At 45.2% G+C, this 18,927-nt stretch overlaps 1 protein-coding gene and 1 pseudogene across 2 annotated transcripts in view; one reads left to right on the top strand and one right to left on the bottom strand.

Moving 5' to 3' along the window:
- Positions 1 to 18,927, bottom strand: part of LOC144101802 (cytochrome P450 3A14-like) — a 29,462-nt gene that overhangs the window by 10,274 nt on the left and 261 nt on the right. The window contains exons 2-8 of the mRNA XM_077635018.1: positions 15,807 to 15,903; positions 11,023 to 11,075; positions 10,408 to 10,504; positions 8,783 to 8,908; positions 4,320 to 4,557; positions 2,711 to 2,841; positions 459 to 555 (exon numbers count right to left, since the gene is read on the bottom strand). Coding sequence (XP_077491144.1) covers positions 459 to 555; positions 2,711 to 2,841; positions 4,320 to 4,557; positions 8,783 to 8,908; positions 10,408 to 10,504; positions 11,023 to 11,075; positions 15,807 to 15,903 — 839 coding nt within the window. The remainder of the gene's footprint in view (positions 1 to 458; positions 556 to 2,710; positions 2,842 to 4,319; positions 4,558 to 8,782; positions 8,909 to 10,407; positions 10,505 to 11,022; positions 11,076 to 15,806; positions 15,904 to 18,927) is intronic.
- On the top strand, positions 4,585 to 8,774 carry LOC144101804 (uncharacterized; annotated as a pseudogene). The gene is made up of 4 exons (XR_013308066.1): positions 4,585 to 5,856; positions 6,145 to 6,258; positions 6,398 to 6,465; positions 6,791 to 8,774. The product of XR_013308066.1 is annotated as an uncharacterized LOC144101804 (transcript).

Raw genomic sequence — 18,927 nt, 5'->3', positions numbered from 1 at the left:
TAAACCACTTAATGCCTCGATTTGTAATTCCGGAATTCTTGTGCACCTCAGGTAATGTCATGCTATTAATTGCACAGGCGGCGCTAAGTCGTTGTGGCATCTGTGTGCTGCCAGCCCTGGCGGACGCCGACTATCACGGGAAAGCGGCGCTGCTATATCAAAAAATTAGATCGTAAATAATATTATCCAGTTATGTTTCTCATTCCCACAGCCGGATGTACGTTTATTTTGCAAGAGGAATTCGAGTACCATCAACAAATATGGTAGATAAATGCCTATATATGCTGTACCTTGAATCAATAGTGTTCCTTAGGCAGACCAGATTCCTAGGTGCAACTCTTCCTAACTCTTCAAGTACGTTTATTTTGGCAAAGGGCATTTAATTGCCGAAAAAAAAATATGGTCGATAAATGCCTATATAGACTGTCCCTTGAAAGAACAGTGTTCTTTAGCCATACCATTTTCCTTGGTCTCACTCTTCATAACAGCTTCAGTTAGAGCTTCTTCCTCAATTTCAGCGTCCAGCAAATTCTGGAGTATGTCTGGCTTTCGAAGCTGGGGAAAGATGAAAAAAATAACACGAAACAACATGAAAGACAATATTTTTCACCTCTCCCCTCGGCAATCCGCACAGTTTTCGAAGGCAAGGCATTAGTATAATTCTTTGCACTTGACATCGCACATCGGCTCTATTGCGCATGAGAGCATGTCCTCGTTTTTTTTTTTTTTGACGTCTCGCATGAATACTGGCGCCGGCTTTGGCTGGTGTGAAAATTGAGCTGCGGGCTGTTGATTGGTAACTGCATAGCATAGTCAATGGGCACTGCAAACTTCGGGTCTACTCAGTAGACATGAAAAATTATTGCACGGAGTGGTTTGAAGTATATGAGTGTTTTTATTTTTCGAAACAAACAAAATCATGGCATTTGCGTTACTGGATAGTGAGGACGACAAAGGCCTGTAAGCATTGTCTAGTGGAACATGCCGAACAATTCTGGGCTAGCGCATTTTTGAGCGCGAAAGACTTTATGAACGCAGTTTTTTTTTTTCGGATATTGCAAGATTTCACTATAAGAGTCAATATATGCGCAGTTCTTCCGTCAGCAGGCTCGCATTTTTTTTGCTACCATAACGTTTTTGCTATCGTCAAAAGCGTTCCCCCTTGGTTTTCTACGGCAGTCTTAACTGCTCGATGCGATCGATGGAAACACTTTAAAAGAATGATTTTGCTACACATCGGAAGAATGCGTTATTGCCTTCAATATTTCCATAAGAGTAGGTTATAATTTTTCAATATAGCAAATTTTTCTCCAAGAATGTTGGACGTGGAAAAAAGCTATTTGCAGTATTCATTGCTTTTAGAAAATTGAACAGATTCATCTGCAAGATTTATGCAAGCGAGAGGCTTTACTGAAACAGCTGCCCGCTCTCTCTTTTTTATTAAACATCTTAACCAGTTCCATTCCATGAACTTGTGGTGTGAAAATACTTAAGTACCTTGATTAATTAACATTTTTTTTGCTTCTATGGATAGCATGCATTTCCTTTGCTCAGTCATTGCAAGCCCATTTATATGGCCTTCACCAGTGTCGCCCGAAGTTAGCAAGCGCGCACAACTGCTTTTAGAAGAAACGATGGCGACCACGGATGCTTAAAGCCTCCTTCGTGCCACTGCGTTGTCGCATTCTGGAATTACACTTGCACCAGCACAAATCTGGTCTCGCTGCCCTATCTGTGGCCCTTACCTGCTGAGGCAGAATACGTGGATGATTTTCAGCTACCAAGTCACCACTTCTGCTCAGGGAGAAGAAAGATTATCTGCCAACTCAGCTTCAAAACTCGTCTTGATTCTATAAATCTAGTCTGCATCTAATCTAATGCAAATCTTATATCTTCCAGGTATTCCTTTCTCGAAACCTTTTCATTTTCGTTGCTTCAAGCCCTGTTATTTCATCAAATTACTCACCTATCTCGCAGAAATTATTTACCATTCTAGTTCGTAAGAAATTCTTCGAGTCTGCATTCCAGTTGCTTCTATTAGATCTTTAGAAAATTCGGCTAGCGGCAGACGTCATGAGCACAAGTTGTCCAGAACCCATGTGCCTTGGCGCTGTTTGGCCTGAGATGCCAATGCACCTGAATAATTCGTTATCATCATCACTCATTCATTTTTACCAGATATTTTTGTCCACTATGGCGTCACTATCTGCTTCTTGGCTCAATTCTCCACTGTGGGTGCGAGCCATTTCCTCTCAGAGGCTCGCGGCGGCGACGACTACAAAACAACTTCCGGGCATTTTTTATTTAACCCGCCGCGGTAGCTCAGTGGTTAGAGCGCTCGGCTACTGGTCCGGTGTTCCCGGGTTCGAACTCGACCGCGGCGGCTGCGTTTCGATGGAGGCGAAACGCTAAGGCGCCCGTGTGCTGTGCGATGTCAGTGCACGTTAAAGATCCCCAGGTGGTCTAAATTATTCCGGAGCCCTCCACTGCGGCACCTCCTTCTTCCTTTCTTCTTTCACTTCTTCCTTATCCCTTCCCTTACGGCGCGGTTCAGGTGTTCAACGATATATGAGACGGATACTGCGCCATTTCCTTTGCCCAACAACCAGTTATTATTATTATTATTATTATTATCATTCTTTATTTAAACACCGGTTTCGAGAAATCACCGACGTCTAACACTGGGCGGGTGTAAAACGCCCTTTCTCACCTCTGGGTGGTTCTTGCGCAGTTCAATCATCTTGGTGGTTTCCCTGGAAAACACCCTGAACGTGAGCGAGCCGAACTGACCCAAGAACCAGTAGAAAGGACTCATCACTTTTCCCATGGTAGTCGTGCTCTCTGCGAAAAGCAAGAGTGTTGCAACAAAATTAGAACAGACTTGGAGGGCAACGCGGTGTTTTGTTCTCGATGTAATGCGTCTTTGTCGCATGTTCGAAAGACCTTATTTAGTTTTTTTTTAAATTCCCACAATGCTATCTAATTACATGAAATTCCAGGGCATGCCATGACATGAAAAATTTGAAAAGCAGGCAGCCAACAGAAAAAAAATAACAATGAAAAGTGCAACAATGACAAAACGTTGTGAAGATTTGTTAAAAATAAGCAATAACTTTACAGGCATAAGGCAAACAGGTCGTTTGACATAATTAGAACAACTTCTGTAGACAGCCTGTCACTCTCGTGTGGGCCAAGGAAAATGTTTTCACACATACCAGTCCTACGGCAGATTTCCTTTACTTTTAAGCGAATGATCCCGGCGAACGGCGACACAGGTTCATTGATGAATATGGAAATCACTGCTTAACCCAGCTTTGCATTGATATATATAACTAAAACTTCATCTCAAGGAATATCGGAGTTTACGCATTGGCTACCTTCCCAGTTTACTGCGAGGTTCTGCTTATTTCTCGAAAGTTCACAAAATTATTGATCTTCAAGGTCAGTCTAAGAGCTGTAAGTGCACACTTGTGCTGATCGCGATAATAATAATACAATAGGTGAAAAACAATACATTGGAGGCGAGGAAGAAATTTTAAAAATATTGTGGCATACGCATTCTTTATAAATACCACAGGCGTTGATTTGTGTGTTTAAAAACTACCAGGAGTTCATTACCGCAATCATGCATCGCACAGCGCTGCCTTCTCAGAAATATAACGTCAGAAAATATCAACAGTTATTCACGTGCTGTCACGGGCCGTTTCGGCGCAGCTTTGCGATGAAAGCATATTTTACGCCAACGTAGGCATTGTCCAACACGCGATTGCTGTTTCAACTTAGCAACCGCGGACATGAATTTCTGCAACGAGCCAAAACTGGTGAAATAGTGGACGCCTCTGCTGAGATTCGCGATTTTCAACCCGTGGTATTTACTACCGGTGAAATATATACAAGTGTCCTGAGCAAGATGTTTTGCTGGATTTGGTGGCCGATTCTGCCATACGATGTGCAGCGCTGGCAGACGACAGGCATGAATGAGAAGGAGACACAACTTCACACTTCATAAGGACAGTCTCCTGAACCAACCTTTTTTCAAACGCTGAGCGTAAGGTTAGCAGGAGAGTTGTTGACAATGGCGGTGGGTCACAGTTCGGCAAAGCTAGGCAAGATGAAATGGATGGCGGCGCAACAAGGTCACTAACAAGAGAGGGACACCACATGGGCATGTGGTGTCCCTTTGTTGTTAGTGTCCTTGGTGCGCCGCCGTTCATTTCATCATGCACCAACTCGCCCCTTAGGCCGTTATTGTGAAAGCTAAGCAAGTCTGCTACAACAGGACACGACAAAACAGTTTCGAAGCTAAACGAATCACTGACGTGCGACCATATGGGCAGGTCCGGTCATGACACCTGGCAGCACCCGGCGTGCCGTGGTGAAGAAGATGTCATTGAGCTCGCGCTGGAAGCACGTCTCGATGCCGAAGGCTGCCTGGCCGATGTAGTCCATGGACAGCGCCTGGAACTGGAGCCGCAGGTTGACCTCCTTCTCGGTGTCCGCGTACCCGTCCAGCATGTCCATGAACACCTCGGCTGACTCGGCAATGTGCGGGACCATCTGCGTGTGGCGGAGACACTGCTTTCCAGAGTGCCCTCTGTGAGGAGGGTTGTGTGGGGTAAACGCCGCTAAGACCCGAGAATGCCACGACCACATCTATGGTCAGTTGGAATTTTATTGAGGTGCGCTCGAAGCCCGGGAGGAGAGGTGTCGTCTCCCTGAAGAATGCGCCGTGCACCTTCACGCGGCGCGTGTGTTTCTGGGGTGAGTGCTCTCATGGGCGAGTTGCATTGTGAGTTTAGGCTTCACATAACTGTAATCTGCCTACTGTCTCTACAGAAACACTGATTTTATTTTATTTATTTTATTTTATTTTATTTATTAAATACTGCGGACACTAAGTCCAAGCAGGGTGGGGATACAAGTGAGCGAAATAAGAAATAAATAACACTGGAAAATAGACAGAAATAGCACTAATTGGTTAGACCTCATGGGGCAATGGTTGGTTTATTTTATTTGATGGCTCCCTCAAGCCAGTGGTCAGTCATCCATGTGATCCAGAAAGAATCCTATTCTTGTCCTTTGACCAGTGTCATATTATAAAAAAACGTGCGAAGCCTTCTTCTGGATGGGGAAATGACAGATGGCAGTCAGCCAATAACTGGAGAGTTTGTGAAGCAGCTCTATGTCCTTAAAAAAAAAACGAGATTGTGAAAAGAGTTCGATTCCTGACAGAAGCACATAGAGCCAACTAATTTTGAGAAGATGCATGTGGGCAGAGCAGTGCAGCTGTTTTCAGATGAAGTTATCTCAGCGCTTTCTTTTTTGATAGAATACCCAGTTACCACCCTCAGGCAGAACAGTTCAGGAACGCAGACGCAACAATATTGTTTATGAAGATGATGCAGAAGTGGTTTGCCATCCACAATGTGGCCAACCGAACAGCACATGTGCATATGAGAAAGCCTGACCAAATCCACTTTTTTTTTGCGCTACCGACGAACGCCTTCAATGGCTGGAGAAGCAGTTCCCAGACTACCTCTAAACTCTATACAATGCCTGTAAAAGGAGTGGGAAAAAGTTTCTTGATGCTAAAACCTACGAAGCTATCTTGCTGACAAGCAAATCTACGGTACTATGCATTAAGTACCTTCTCGAGAGTGACTTCTTTTATGTTTTAACAAGGAACTTATCGAGCGACCCCGTCGAGCCCCTCTTCAGTTCTTTGCGGCAAATGGCTGGCGGAAACGACTGTCTGGATGCAAGAGCCGTGGCATTTAGCCAGGAGAGGATCTTGCGGACTGGCAGCCTGTGCCCATCCCATGCTTCAAATGTTGAAAACGGACAGACTGTTTTGAGGTAGGTGCATGTTATTTGAGCTCCGGGACGAGTGCTCATAGTTGTGAACTGGTTGTCTCTTATTTCAAAATATAAAGCTTATCACATTTCAGGCCCTTGCACAACTAAGATTTCACGATGCGAGTAGCTACTAGTGTTGTAGCCAGCCTGCTGACTGGAATTTTTTACAGTTCAGAACACACGAGCACGCAAATCCTGCTGTGCCGATGGGCAATGTGTTACAAGCAGTTTTTACTATTATGTGGCTGCTGCTTAGTAGTTTTGGTAACTGTTTTACATGTATGGCAGTATGCATGGTGCCTCCCTGAATGTGACGTCCTCCGAACTTGATGTTCCGGCTGAAGCAACAGCACAGGCAACCACGCATGATTCGACCGAGACAGCGCAAGTTGCCCCAGCCAGGTATATCTTGCATCAAATGTTTCTCAAGAGCTTACGCTTCGCTGGCTCGCTGGACTAGTGCTGTTCTTTTGGAGCCAACAGCGATTCGTCTAATACATATATTTGGCTGATATGAATAGTGTGCATATTTTTGTTTCAGGTTCACGGGAACTGAAGATTTTGTGATGCACATTGACCAGCTCTTCACATCCCTGAAAGCGATGCCCCGTGAGTGCACACTCGTTCACCTACTCTACCCATGTGAAGTGCCACCAAAAAGCGATCATTTCGCTTTATGTCAAGGCTATAACAACTGAGTGGTATCAATGCCCAAAATTTGAAAATTTTGAGGGAATGCACGTTGAGTGGCGAGATGATAAATGTCATATTTGGTTTATGCGCAAGTTTTGTCTCTACATGCTGTCTAAAATTTGCTCTGCGGAACTTCTTTATCGGTTAGTGCCAAAAGCTGTTTTTTTTTGTGCTCTCACAAATGGCAATATATTGCAGAATGTCTAGCTCCATATACTAATTTGGCTATGTTCTATTTCAGTGCAGCGGCCCCCATCAACCATAGCAAATGCCAGCATCGCTTATATAGCAGGGTTCGTGGCGAGAGCAGTTGAGGAGCGGAGAACATGCAGCTTCTTCCTCCCCTCCACCAGTCGGATGGACCAAGTCCCGTGCTGATGGGGCTTATTGACCTGCAATCAAGGGATGGGCTAACATTCCCAAAGTAAGAATTTGTCACGGTCCTTGTGACCGTTAAGAAGGCTGTTGACATTGCCCTGCCGCACATAAAAAAGAGCAACGTGCGTCAGCAGCTGGCTGAACTGTTATTGCCTCGACTGGAGCAGTGCCCCCTTTTCGTTTGCCCAGCAAGGGATGACCACGCAGCAAGCACACTATCTGTAGTGTTTGATAAGTTCATGAGGCCACTCTTAGCCAACGTCGGCGCTACTGTGACAGACAGGGCTGCGTACCGCAAAATGTTTGCCTGCAAGCCACTGCACAGGAAAGTGCTCCGTGTTTAAAATAAACACAATGTAAAAATGGATGCCGAACGATATGGCTCCGATTTTGTCTTTGTAAATAAAATGTCATTTATCCTCAAATGGTTTTATCTGTCCTCCAGCCAAGCTGTAGCTTCGGCGCATTATACCCTCTTTTTTTGCTTGCCGCGACGAAAGAAAAAAAAACGGGACTAAATTCGCCTCAGTTTCAACCATACACAACGTAAAAAAACCTTATGGATTGCAGGCTTTTATTTATTTGGAGATACTGCTAGCCACTTTCGAGGCTGTAGCAGGATTGGGGTATAATACGATACATTTGAACACGTCACAAAAGAGCCATCCACAAAAAGGAAGCCCAACATTTGAGTGGGACAATGCATTCATTGGCATCTGCATGCGTTGAAAGCTAAATATATTACACGCATGTAAGTACAAATCCCATTTGTACCATTTCTAGAGGAAAACTGACAGAACTACTTGATCTCTATATATCAAAAGTAATTTCAGGTTCTAAGCTAATATGTATAAGAATTGCAGAATTAAAATAATCCTCTCCTCTCAACTGTAAAATGTTCCGTGTTTTGAAACCATGCAAGGCTACAGAAATAAAGAAAATTGCCTGCGTGTTGTGAAACGAACGCTCTCATGACGATTTGCCTCACCCCGGTCCTAAGTCTGCGTCATAATTTAAAAAAGCAATTGCCTAATTGCACCAGTCAGCTACTTGTGGTGTGCGATAATTTTTTAGTGCGCGTTGTACACAGACTGCGAAAACTGCGTTTTCGTCCTCTGCGCCCGTCCGCATGAGGGAAAGCGAGCCTTGGGTTGCGCGCGCCACGGTGCGGCGAGAGGAGCAGTCACACCGCTTTCTCCGATTACGCTCTCTCCGTGCGAATGGAATGGCCGGAGCAACGTCGCGCCGCCGGAGCTGATCGCGGAGGCCACGGGAAGAGCAACCTGGGTCAAACAAGGCCCACTGGTGGCAGCACCTGCCATCAACGGGGAGCGGCTTATCTCTTTACAGCTGCACCACTGCGTCAGGAGGGGTGTGAGGGCTCCCAGGGATATACGAATGTAAAGGAGAGAAAGGCCCATTCTGCATATATATGAAGTAACCTGTTATGCTATGACGTCATACGCCTAAAGTGGAGCTTAAGTGTCCACTCCAATTTTTTCCTCACTATCAGTGCTTAAACTGAACTGGTACGGACCCATAACTTGGCTTCCCGATGTTAAATTATGTATCGAAAAACGCAGACTATCATAAGCTACCCTGTGATCTGTGCTTAAGCAGGAATATAGAGTGGTCTGCGCAGGAAAATGTTTTATAAACCCGGACAGATAAATGTGGAACACCCTGTATATATGAATAATTGGCCATTTTCTAGTTTATATTCATAGATCCCTGCGAACCCTCATACCACTCCTGGCACAAAGGTGCAGTGGTTAATAAGAGATGCGCCACTTCACTTCAGCGCCACTGTCCTGCGATGACAGTTTCTGCCACCTAGGGGGCTTCTTTGTCACACCTGCTTCAACTTGCTGCTCGTGAAGCCGGAAGTGACGCAACTGCGCATCCTCCTCCACTCGTCTCCGCGCACGTGGATCACCATCTTGCCGACGACCGGGTGCATCTGGTCGGTGCGCATCGTCACCTGCGGTTTGTTAAGAAAGAAGGCAGCCGGCATTATAACGGCGATCGGAAGTAGCTGACACTTAGCTGACATTTAGTTTCAGCGCATTCATTAAATAAAGTACGGCGAGTGTTCAGTGCATTTTATCTCCTGAACTGTCACTGTGCAAGAGGCGCCCTGTGCTGCGCAATGTCTGTGCCCGTTATGAAACCCCAGGTGGTCCATATTAACCAGCTGCCGTGCACTATGACGTCCCTCATAACCGACGTACAACTCAGACACTTTATTAGCTCCAAATATCATCTGTCAATATTTTGCTAACCTACAGAACTGAAAGACATCGTTCGGTGTACTTACCTAAGCACCGCATTGAACACTGGGTAGAGCAGACAACAGGAAAAGATTGGCGGTATACATTAATTAATCTAGCACTATTTTTTACTGCGATAATCTTTCGTACATCTTACCTCGATTCCAGGCTACTATTGAAGCTATGCCTGATGTATTTACCATTGTGTGTTATCGTGCTCAAGGTGCGCTGTCATCGTTAATACTGCCTTGTCGTCAACTATTTTTCATTATGTAGTGACGTCTTGCTACTAGTCTCGAAGATATTGTGTGTAGGTGATATAACATTTTATTGTAGTCCATCGCGCTATAATAAATACTCCATGACAGTTGAAAGTGCTTGTAATAAAGCAGTCCCCGCCAGCGGCGATGCCTTTATGCTAACGCTGCAGCAGCCTTTGCAAGCCGCCGGAGAACAATGAATGCACTGTGTTGGTTACCGTTTACTGTGGTACTAAGCGCGTGCCCTTTACATGCCCTTTTATCATAAGGAAAGGCCGGAATGTTGGTGTGTTGTGAGTTTTGAACTGTAAGGTGAGCGAGCCAAAGCTACCTCCCTTAGAGGCAAATTCACAGGGGGGCAGAGGTTTATCGGCCCCGGAGTGGTCTATACGGAGTGTGCTATCCTCCTGGGTAAGACAAGGTTTCAAGATTTCGTTTGCTTTAACATTTTTTATTTCTGCCAGATAAAAAAAAAGTTTCAGGCCATGATAATATAAAACATGTTGTGCACACCTCGTGTACATATTGTCGTAACTGTCAGCAGTAGCAAGAAAATAGTAAGAAGGGCAGTGGCTTCAGAGGCTCAGGGGCTAAAAGTGAAAATGTGAGAAGGTATTCAGCCCCCAAAATTAATTGGAGATTAAACACGTAGGTAATTCAGGTTATCGATGCTATCTTGTTCGCACCATGCTTTCGCAGTTGTTTCATTTGCTATGAATGTTGCCGCCATGCGTGAGTGTGAGACGATTGCGTTTCATTTTTGGCAGGGTTACAACGAGTGTTTTATGGTGTGAGAATGTTCTGGCATGGGCTGAACACTTTGTCGCGTATGGTGGTTACAGTCATCGTTCTGGAAGTATTCGTTCTACGTTCTACCCGCAGCACGTTTATGATTCTACATGCTTCCCGTGAACATGCAGTCAGGAAGAGAATTCGGCAAAGTTTCTTACCCCACGGGCAGTGAAGTTCTGGAAGTTTTTGATGTAAATCTGCTCCAAAAAGTCGAGGTCTTTGATGATGAGAAAAGGGACATCGCCATTGTAGAACCTGTTGGTGCAATGTGGAAAGAAACTGCGTTAACTGGCAGGTCCTATTGAAAACTAATGTTGCAGGAAAGTAGAGGAATTGTCTCCAGGTTAGTTAGATTATACACACGATGACTGTACACACAGCACGCCGATAAAAAAAATAAATAAAGGCAAGCTGCATGTTCCTATGCTAGTTGAAGGTGAGGCGTTGGTACCATATTTCGAAATATACGGTTGCTTTGCAAAACGTCCTTAACAACACTGAAGTGCTGCGCCTGTTTTAGCAGGGACAGTGAAGAGTGACAAAGGCTGCCCCAATGATATCATTTCCATTTCAGAGCTTACTGCAGATTAGATAGCACGGGATAACCTGACAACAAGACAGCTTCGTATAGCTATCGCTAAGGGCACGCACAAGTTTCGCAGGTTGATGTTGCGACAGTAGAGCGGTAAATTATGCGGTGTGACCAAATTTATGTGTTGCATCCAACCAGTGGCTGTAAATTTGTATGTGTTACTTAAGAAAGGCTTTCTTACCCGCAGATATCACCGTACTCCCTGCACCACTTATCCAGTGCCTTGTAGAGGCCCTGCAACGAAGGTTAAAACGTAATAAGAGACTGACAGTTAGCCTACTTACTAACTTATCTATTGGAAGTACAGTTGGTGCCATATTTTTCACTTTTTTGTAAGATGGCAACAGATAAAATCGAACTTGCTCAAAATTAAACGGTGTACACACAATCTCGCACCACTTGAGGGCTGAACACTTCTGCAGATGCCCTGATAGGAAGAAAGGTGCGGTATGAGCGGTAAGTGTAAAGATCGATTACTCTGTACACGGAAACAAAGCGTGGCATGGCCTAAAAGCATAGATTGCATTAGGATTAACACACTACAAAAAATGGTTTCGTAACAAGGCATATTTCTCACCAAACTGCTAAGATAAGGATATCTAGTCCGCCGCATTCTGTAATGCATTTCGGTTATGTGGAATCCTTAAAATGCTTACAAACACTGTGAAATGAAGGAACTTGAAGCATTTCAATGAAAACCTATTCGATTTACTTGCCGGCGACACGGCTATAACTTTCCATCTTTACGTGCCCCGTCTTCGTCAAACGCGAGCTTTGCTTTCAATGTATCAGTTACCTGTATTACAGTGACTTTTGCACTGTAGTGGTAATTCATACTCCTACTCTAACGAAGCAAAAGGCATCATGCACTGTTTACATTCCACATCTACGTACGACCTTCGTGCGATCAGTTGAAGATGGCTGTGCTCACTGAAATACACTCATATGTGGAAGTGAGTAGTTTCCGGAGATTTTCGCTATAAAGGACACCTCCTCAGCAGAAATTTATATTCAGCTTCCTAACAGTTTCGGTACTTATATGCAGTCACGGGAACAGTCGCAAGTTTGGCGCACTGAGATCGATAATGGCAGGACAAATTTGCAAGGTGGGCGACAGTCTGGTAAGCGAAACAAGTGCTCTGCAGGTGACTATTCGTTTCGTATTGAAAGTCATTTTGAGGGTGGTCACAGCATACCATTTGGCGATATATCGATATATTGGTAAGGAATCCGACACTGTGGGATTTGTGCATAACATCATTTTCGAGCATCTAGGCTAGTCAACAATGTGTTCCCGATGGGTGCGACGACCACTAACAGTAGGTCAGGGGTTGATACAGATTTCTTCTTTGCTGGCAATGTTGCTTCAGTGTAGTATACAGCTGGATCATATGTCTGACCAATTTTGGTGACTGTTTTAAAAGGTATAAGGAACATACTGAGCATTATTACAGCTCTTGCTTCTGGAATCTAGTTCTTCCATGCGAGTTCTTCTTGTTAGCTTATATTGTGAACCATTTCGTATATAATGGCTAGCGAAGAACCTTTGCCCCTGGCTTTTATTGAGATTCTTTTTTCAAGCGCCGCTTGCGTAAGCTTGTCCAAAGGTTCTAGTTGGTGTCCCACACCTTCGCCGATACGAATGAAGAAAATATGTACTATGAATCCTAAACAATAAAAGTATGTCACGGTTTATAATCAAGTGAATAGAGATGTTAGTTATTGACCAAACAGGAACAGTAATAAAAGTTCTCTGGTATACTGCTTTCACGACCACAACACGAGCTGTAATGACACACAGGAACGCGGACAGAACGAGGCTTGTTTCTCAGCTCACGTTTACAGCCGTGTAAAATTACGTTACACTAGACACCAAAAAGCTGAGCAGTAAACGGCTGGTTTGAAAACAGATTCATGCTAGACAGCGCGCGTTCATAAACGGCGACGGACACGTAGCTCACAGCGCCAGTATACAGTCGACGAGAAGGGACAGTTCAGCGCGGCAAAGACTATAATACTCCATCTCAGTAGTTCCTTGCAGCATTCCCAAAGCTGCGATGAGTGCGTAGACGACGTTCCGACCCTAAATAAAGTAGTGTTAGTATAAAAGTAGGCATGTGAGTATTTGGGACAGCGTGCTTTAAAGTGCGCATGCGCCAAACGCTATTTCATATCGAGTCTCAACATATTCTCGCGTTATTCCCGAGTTGAGCCCCCGTGACACTTGTGCACTTTCAGACATCGTTTCCAAAATTGCGGCCCCCTTCGAAGTAGGACCCCTCGCCTCGGTCTGAATTCGTCGTTTTCACTACCGTTTTCAGTACATTCACTGGACGTAAATGGGCCATTGGGCTCTCGCTTCATGCCGCCTCGCCTATAAGAAAACACGTGGGCGATAAATTTACTTTTTTATGTAGAGTGACGATTCTGCCTCTTCTATCTATAGCTCTAAGTAATAATAATTGGTTCTGGGGGAAAGGAAATGGCGCAGTATCTGTCACATATATCGTTGGACACCTGAACCGCGCCGAGAGTGTCGCCTTTGCTGACAAAAATACCTCCCTTTATATCAACCAGACGGCGCCACTGGGCTGAGCTTATCATTGAGTCTCCGTTCGCATACGTTGAACTAAATATACAAATGTGACAAATTGCTTAACACACCATACAGTGCTTGCGTTTGGCAAACGTAAGCGCGCATACGCTTATCGTACGTAGACAGCGTCGATTTATGTTTTTTTTATAACCATATCTGTGCATGCCGACAGCAGACGACGAGTCGTGGTGACTCTCTCCCGACTGGCTGAGGAGGTCTCCTTCCATAGCGCTGCAAGGAGCTTATTTATTTATTTATTTATTTATTTTATTATAATTACCTCAATGGCCCTTGGGTATGAGGGGTATAGATTTGGAGGAGTATAGATTTGGGGCTCTTGACCCCGCCACTGGTGAATGAAGCGGCGGCGCTGGTGTCTCCCACTCTTTAACATGTTTCTGTCCCTTTCCTAGCTCGTCTGCAAACGAAATTAGTAACGGCCATTTCACCGCGTGCCTGGTGCGTAGAAAACGCAGGGGCACTCCATTATGTTTAGGCAATGCGATGGCATTCAAAGCTGTTAATTCCTTTGCCGGAAGTGACTGGTGGGGTTCCGGCTGCTCTTCTCTTCCTAAGCAATGCTCTTCCTGCGCACCGCCTGCCGCAGTTGGCTGGTAGAGGCTTGAGACAGACGAACCTGATCTGATGACGTCACATCCCTTCAGTCTATGGGATTTCTGTGACGTCACTTACCGCGAGCCAATCAGAATTTTCCGGGACAACGACGGACGTGCGCCGCCAGCTTCTTGCTCCCGTGAGGATTCTATGCTGTCGCATAACAGACCAAGTATTCCCTTTCGGTGACGCAGGTAGGGGATCGACGGCGATTTAGAAGGAAAAATGTGATCGCTTGCGATCGCTCGAGCGCCATGCAGAAGCCGCCCGTTTCAGGGGGCGCTGAGGTCGGATGCTCTTAAAAGCGGGCCATTACGGGCGACTCTGCTGGGGCCATGCGGAGATCGCCGTCCGTTGCACTGTCTAATCTGGTGCACTGTGGCCTGGCGAGTAAGAGAGGACGCTCATGTGTGTGCCTGTCTCTAGTATAATGTTGTATGGTTTGTGAAGGAAAGGCTATTAAATTATGTGCGTAATTAATATCTTTGTTGCACGACTCTCCTCATTCATTGTCATCATCATTAGCCCAAGTAGGACCACTCTATTAAAGCACACTTCCCCGATATTATATCTGCACCTGAATTCCACCCACCTCTGGCTGAATTTTTCATCCCTTGAAATTCAGTTCGTTACCTTTAAAACGGGGCCGTCGTTTATTTCCCCTGCTCATTTGATGCCCAGTACATGGTAATTTCCTCTTCTAGATCTCACCGGAGGTAGCATTAACTGGAGTTTAGTCCTCTAAATGGAACTACCCTATTTTTGTTACAGTTACCCGATCTTCTTTCCATAGCACACTGTGCTCTCCTTAAAGAGACACAGAGAAGAAATTCATCCAGTTTTCGATCTATGGAACCACTGTTTCTGGGGCTCGTTCTGCCTCTGTTTATGTGTATCCGCTAGCAAGAGACATATTTTCTTTTATAAGAAAATTGCATTTTAAAAATTTCCCGCTACTCGGTTGAAACTCGTGACGTATTAACTGAAAAAATAACTCCGTGATACAAGCTTGAATGATTAATAACTGGGCGCCCCACTCCAGTTGTAACCAACACAGTGCTGTGCGCGTGTGTGATTCCTCTAAAATGAACTGATCACACGCACAACCTGGACACATTTCTTATTGTGTAAATAGTTTGTACATATTACTTCTCCCCCTATCCTCTCTTCCTGTCCCCTCACCTGTTTCATTTCATTTCTCCATTCTGCCTGCTATCTTTCATTTCCACTGCCCCAGCTCAAATGCTTCAGTATCGATGGCAGATGTCGGGGCTAGCAAAAATCTTTTCCTTCCTTTTTACTATTATTTATAATAAAACCACTACCACCACCATACAAGCTTGGAAGTTATTACCAGTGTAGTCTCGCTCTGTGATTCGTGCATGCAATACTCGGAGTAACCTAATCTGCTTGCGAAAACGGCCAGTGTTGGCAATACCTATATTTCCTTTTTTTTTCATTCCTTGCTTCTAATACCTAAGCTTTCAGTAAACGTAGCTATTTTGCCATTAGAACCCGGTAATCTGTCGATGCAGCCAATTTCATATTGTTTTAATGTCCCTGTAATCGAATTCCAAGCTAATTTGTCACCCTCTATGTTTCGGCCCCATTGGTGATCATTAGCAGGATACCCTTCATTAAAAGCGATATTTTTGTCCCCTGCCCTTCAGCGTTCCCCTCACAAGTCTAGCTCTCTATAATTTAATTAGGTGACGGAGCTGTTAGTGAAATGCGGGTGTACGACACGTGCGCACCAGGGTGTGGTACTCCCAGAGGTTCCCCCATAGTAGGCTGGGCTCTGGTCCAGGAACGCCAAGCTCCTTGAAGTAGGAGAACTTCTTCTTCCGCCATCTGTATCAGTGCAAGAGCAGACGGTGATAAGATTCCTGCGGGTCGAGGACGGCGGGAGAATAAACGAGATACCGAGATATCTAAACAATGCGCATCACAGGTGGGTGGGGGTTAAGGTTCGTTACTTGCAGCACCGTGTGTGCATAAAAAAGAACATATGTACGAATACGCAAAAAAAGAGACGATGGCAGCAGCAAAAAACGAACTCACCAATAAACAATTCCTGGGTATCTGCATCAACCCGCAAGATTCGGCGGATAATACGATAGAAAAAATAGTACTTAAAAGTGTTTGTAACCTGATTAGAGACCACCACGCTCACAAACAGCTATATACCGATAAAACTTAGGTCAAGCTAACGACTTGAAAACTGTGGCTCAATGCAAACTGTGCAGCACATTTCGTTAGAGTGTTCTCCTTAAGGAGAGAAACCAGCATCCTACGAGCATACCATGCAGGCTGTCACGCAAGTGTGACTAACGATGAACTTGTTTCAGGTGCCTCAGACTGCCCTTCACAGCTGCGCCGTGGACTGTACCTTTTATTCTCCTATCTGTATGGCACCGGACTGATTGACTGACTTAAAAACCTTATTAAGAACTGCCCTTTTGCTATGTATTCAACCTGCGCTCAACCTGACGTGCGCAATCACCCCAAATCAAATAGCTCATTTTTTTTAATTGTATTTAACTTTTTCTCCACCGTACTCTTACTATATTTTCCTCCCAAATCGCTTCCCAAGCAGAGAGGTGCATGTCAGCGCTTTTAACTGGTCGGCTAAAATCTCTGCTGTTGATTAAACAGTTTCCCACTCATTTGTGGTGGCAAATATGTAAACGCAACTACGGGAACTCTGAAAAAAGTTGTAACACTAAAAGCCTCAAAGTAGAAAAGGAGATAATAATACAGCGTGAAATTTAAACAAATAAAAACTTGGAAGGTGAAAGAATATTGCATCAGGTGCGACTTGAACGACGTCTGTAGGGAGTGCATTACAATGGCCGATACTGTAAGGAAAGAGAAATACGTTTAACCAGACATGCGCGAAATGCTTGCCGTCAAAGTTTCATCGGGGCGTAGTGGAGGGCTCCGGAATAGTTTCGACCACCTGGGGATCTTTAACGTGCACTGACGTCGTGTGCTGTGCGATGTCAGTGCACGTTAAGGATCCCCAGGTGGTCGAAATTATTCCGGAGCCTTCCACTACGGCACCTCTTTCTTCATTTCTTCTTTTAGTCCCTCCTTTATATCTTCTCTTACGGCGCAGTTCAAACCCTCCGCGGTGGCTCAGTGGTTAGGGCGCTCGGCTACTGATCCCGAGTTCCCGGGTTCGAACCCGACCGCGGCGGATGCGTTTCGATGGAAGCGAAACGCAAGAGGCGCCAGTGTGTTGTGCGATGTCAGTGCACGTTAAAGATCCCCAGGTGGTGGAAATTATTCCGGAGCCCTACACTACGGCACCTCCTTCTTCCTTTCTTTTTTCACTCCCTCTTTTATCCCTTCCCTTACAACACGGTTCAGGTGTCCGTCGATATATGAGACAGATACTGCGCCATTTCCTTTCCCTAAAAACCAATTTTTATTTTTCCCTGAGAGAGAGGGAGAAAAATCTTTATTGTGCAGTAGAATACGGGCCTTCCAGGCCCCCTTGGTCCCAGCACGACCGTACCCAACTGACACGTTCATGCCTACAAAGTTCATGGCGCTGAAAGATATAACGCCACCATTGTAGGAAGGAGTCTTTGTTCAAGATCAAGTGGTTAAAAACGGACCTCGCGAGAGTTCATGCGGACAGCTCAACTAGGTCGGGGCCGTGGGTTACGTCAGTTACACTTGGTTAACAGCGTCACAAAAACAAAACGCGATGTTTGTTTTTACTTCTGCGGCTTACAGCAGTATTACGCTCTCTGCTTGCCGCTTTCGAGCCGATCTTCATAGAAACTACTTTCACGGTGATTCTCCATGTGATTTGTGGGCACCTTAAACTGGCGCTTATATACTGGCTACTTACTGCTCGGTAAACTGTGTCTTGATTGAGACTGTAATCATAGAAGTGTTCGCATTCAAGTCTTCACATTTTCGTGATGAAAAACACTCTTCCCATTGCAAGCATTCTTGACTGGTACAAGGAACACAAACCCAACAATTTTGACGCGTACCAAGCCATAATTACTAGAGAAAAAGAACATGGGCAAAGGTATGAAAGAGACGGGACATGAGCAGCTGGAAACTAACTGGTTTCAGGTAGAAAGGCACGACATCAGAACACACGCATCTCGAGACATGGCCAAAGCTCTCATGAGCCGCATGTGCACCACTACCTTTCGGTTCGATTTGACTTCTGTCGATGAAAAATGTAGCGAAAGTGGGCTCTTTCGCAAATCCTTTCAGCTTAAATCAGAAATACTTCGAGTATGACGATGTTTGGTCAGTTGCAACGCATGATGTTTGCTTCGCGTGCACGCGCAGTGGGGTATGACCCCACAGCACAGGTAATCAGTCCAATATTGAAAATGGATGGTTTTACTCTGGCCCTTTGTAAGACCAGCGGTTACCAACAGATTTCCAGTATTGCGCTGGCAACTTCTGCTGCTTGGAGAGAGTGCTGGAATCCTATTGGTTATTAAAAAGTGCGCGCAGACATCCTGCATGTGAAAGCATAGCCACATCCGAAGTAATTTGCAGGATATATCAGCGAATCCCTTGTTGGTTTCAGTTGCACATAACGGGTGAACCACAGTACTCCCCAGCCGTGGCCTAGTGGTTTCAGCATCCGCCTCGCATGCGGAAGGCTCAGTAGTTACGGTGCTGGACGGCTGAGCCCGATGACGCGGGTTCGATCCCTGCGGCGGCGGCCACGGAGGCGGAACACTATAGACTCCTTTGTACAGTGCGGTGTCAATGCGCGTTGGAGGACCCCCTGCAGTTAAAATTATTTCGGAGCCCTCCACTAAGGCTCATGTCGCTTTGGTACGTTAACTTCATATATCGTACTTCTTCCACCTGGAAGACCTCAGCCTGAAG

This window comes from Amblyomma americanum, chromosome 8 (assembly GCF_052857255.1).
Source record: "Amblyomma americanum isolate KBUSLIRL-KWMA chromosome 8, ASM5285725v1, whole genome shotgun sequence".
NCBI lineage: Eukaryota > Metazoa > Arthropoda > Arachnida > Ixodida > Ixodidae > Amblyomma > Amblyomma americanum.
Note: the sequence above shows the minus strand (reverse complement) of the source record. Positions and strands in the feature narration are given on the sequence as shown.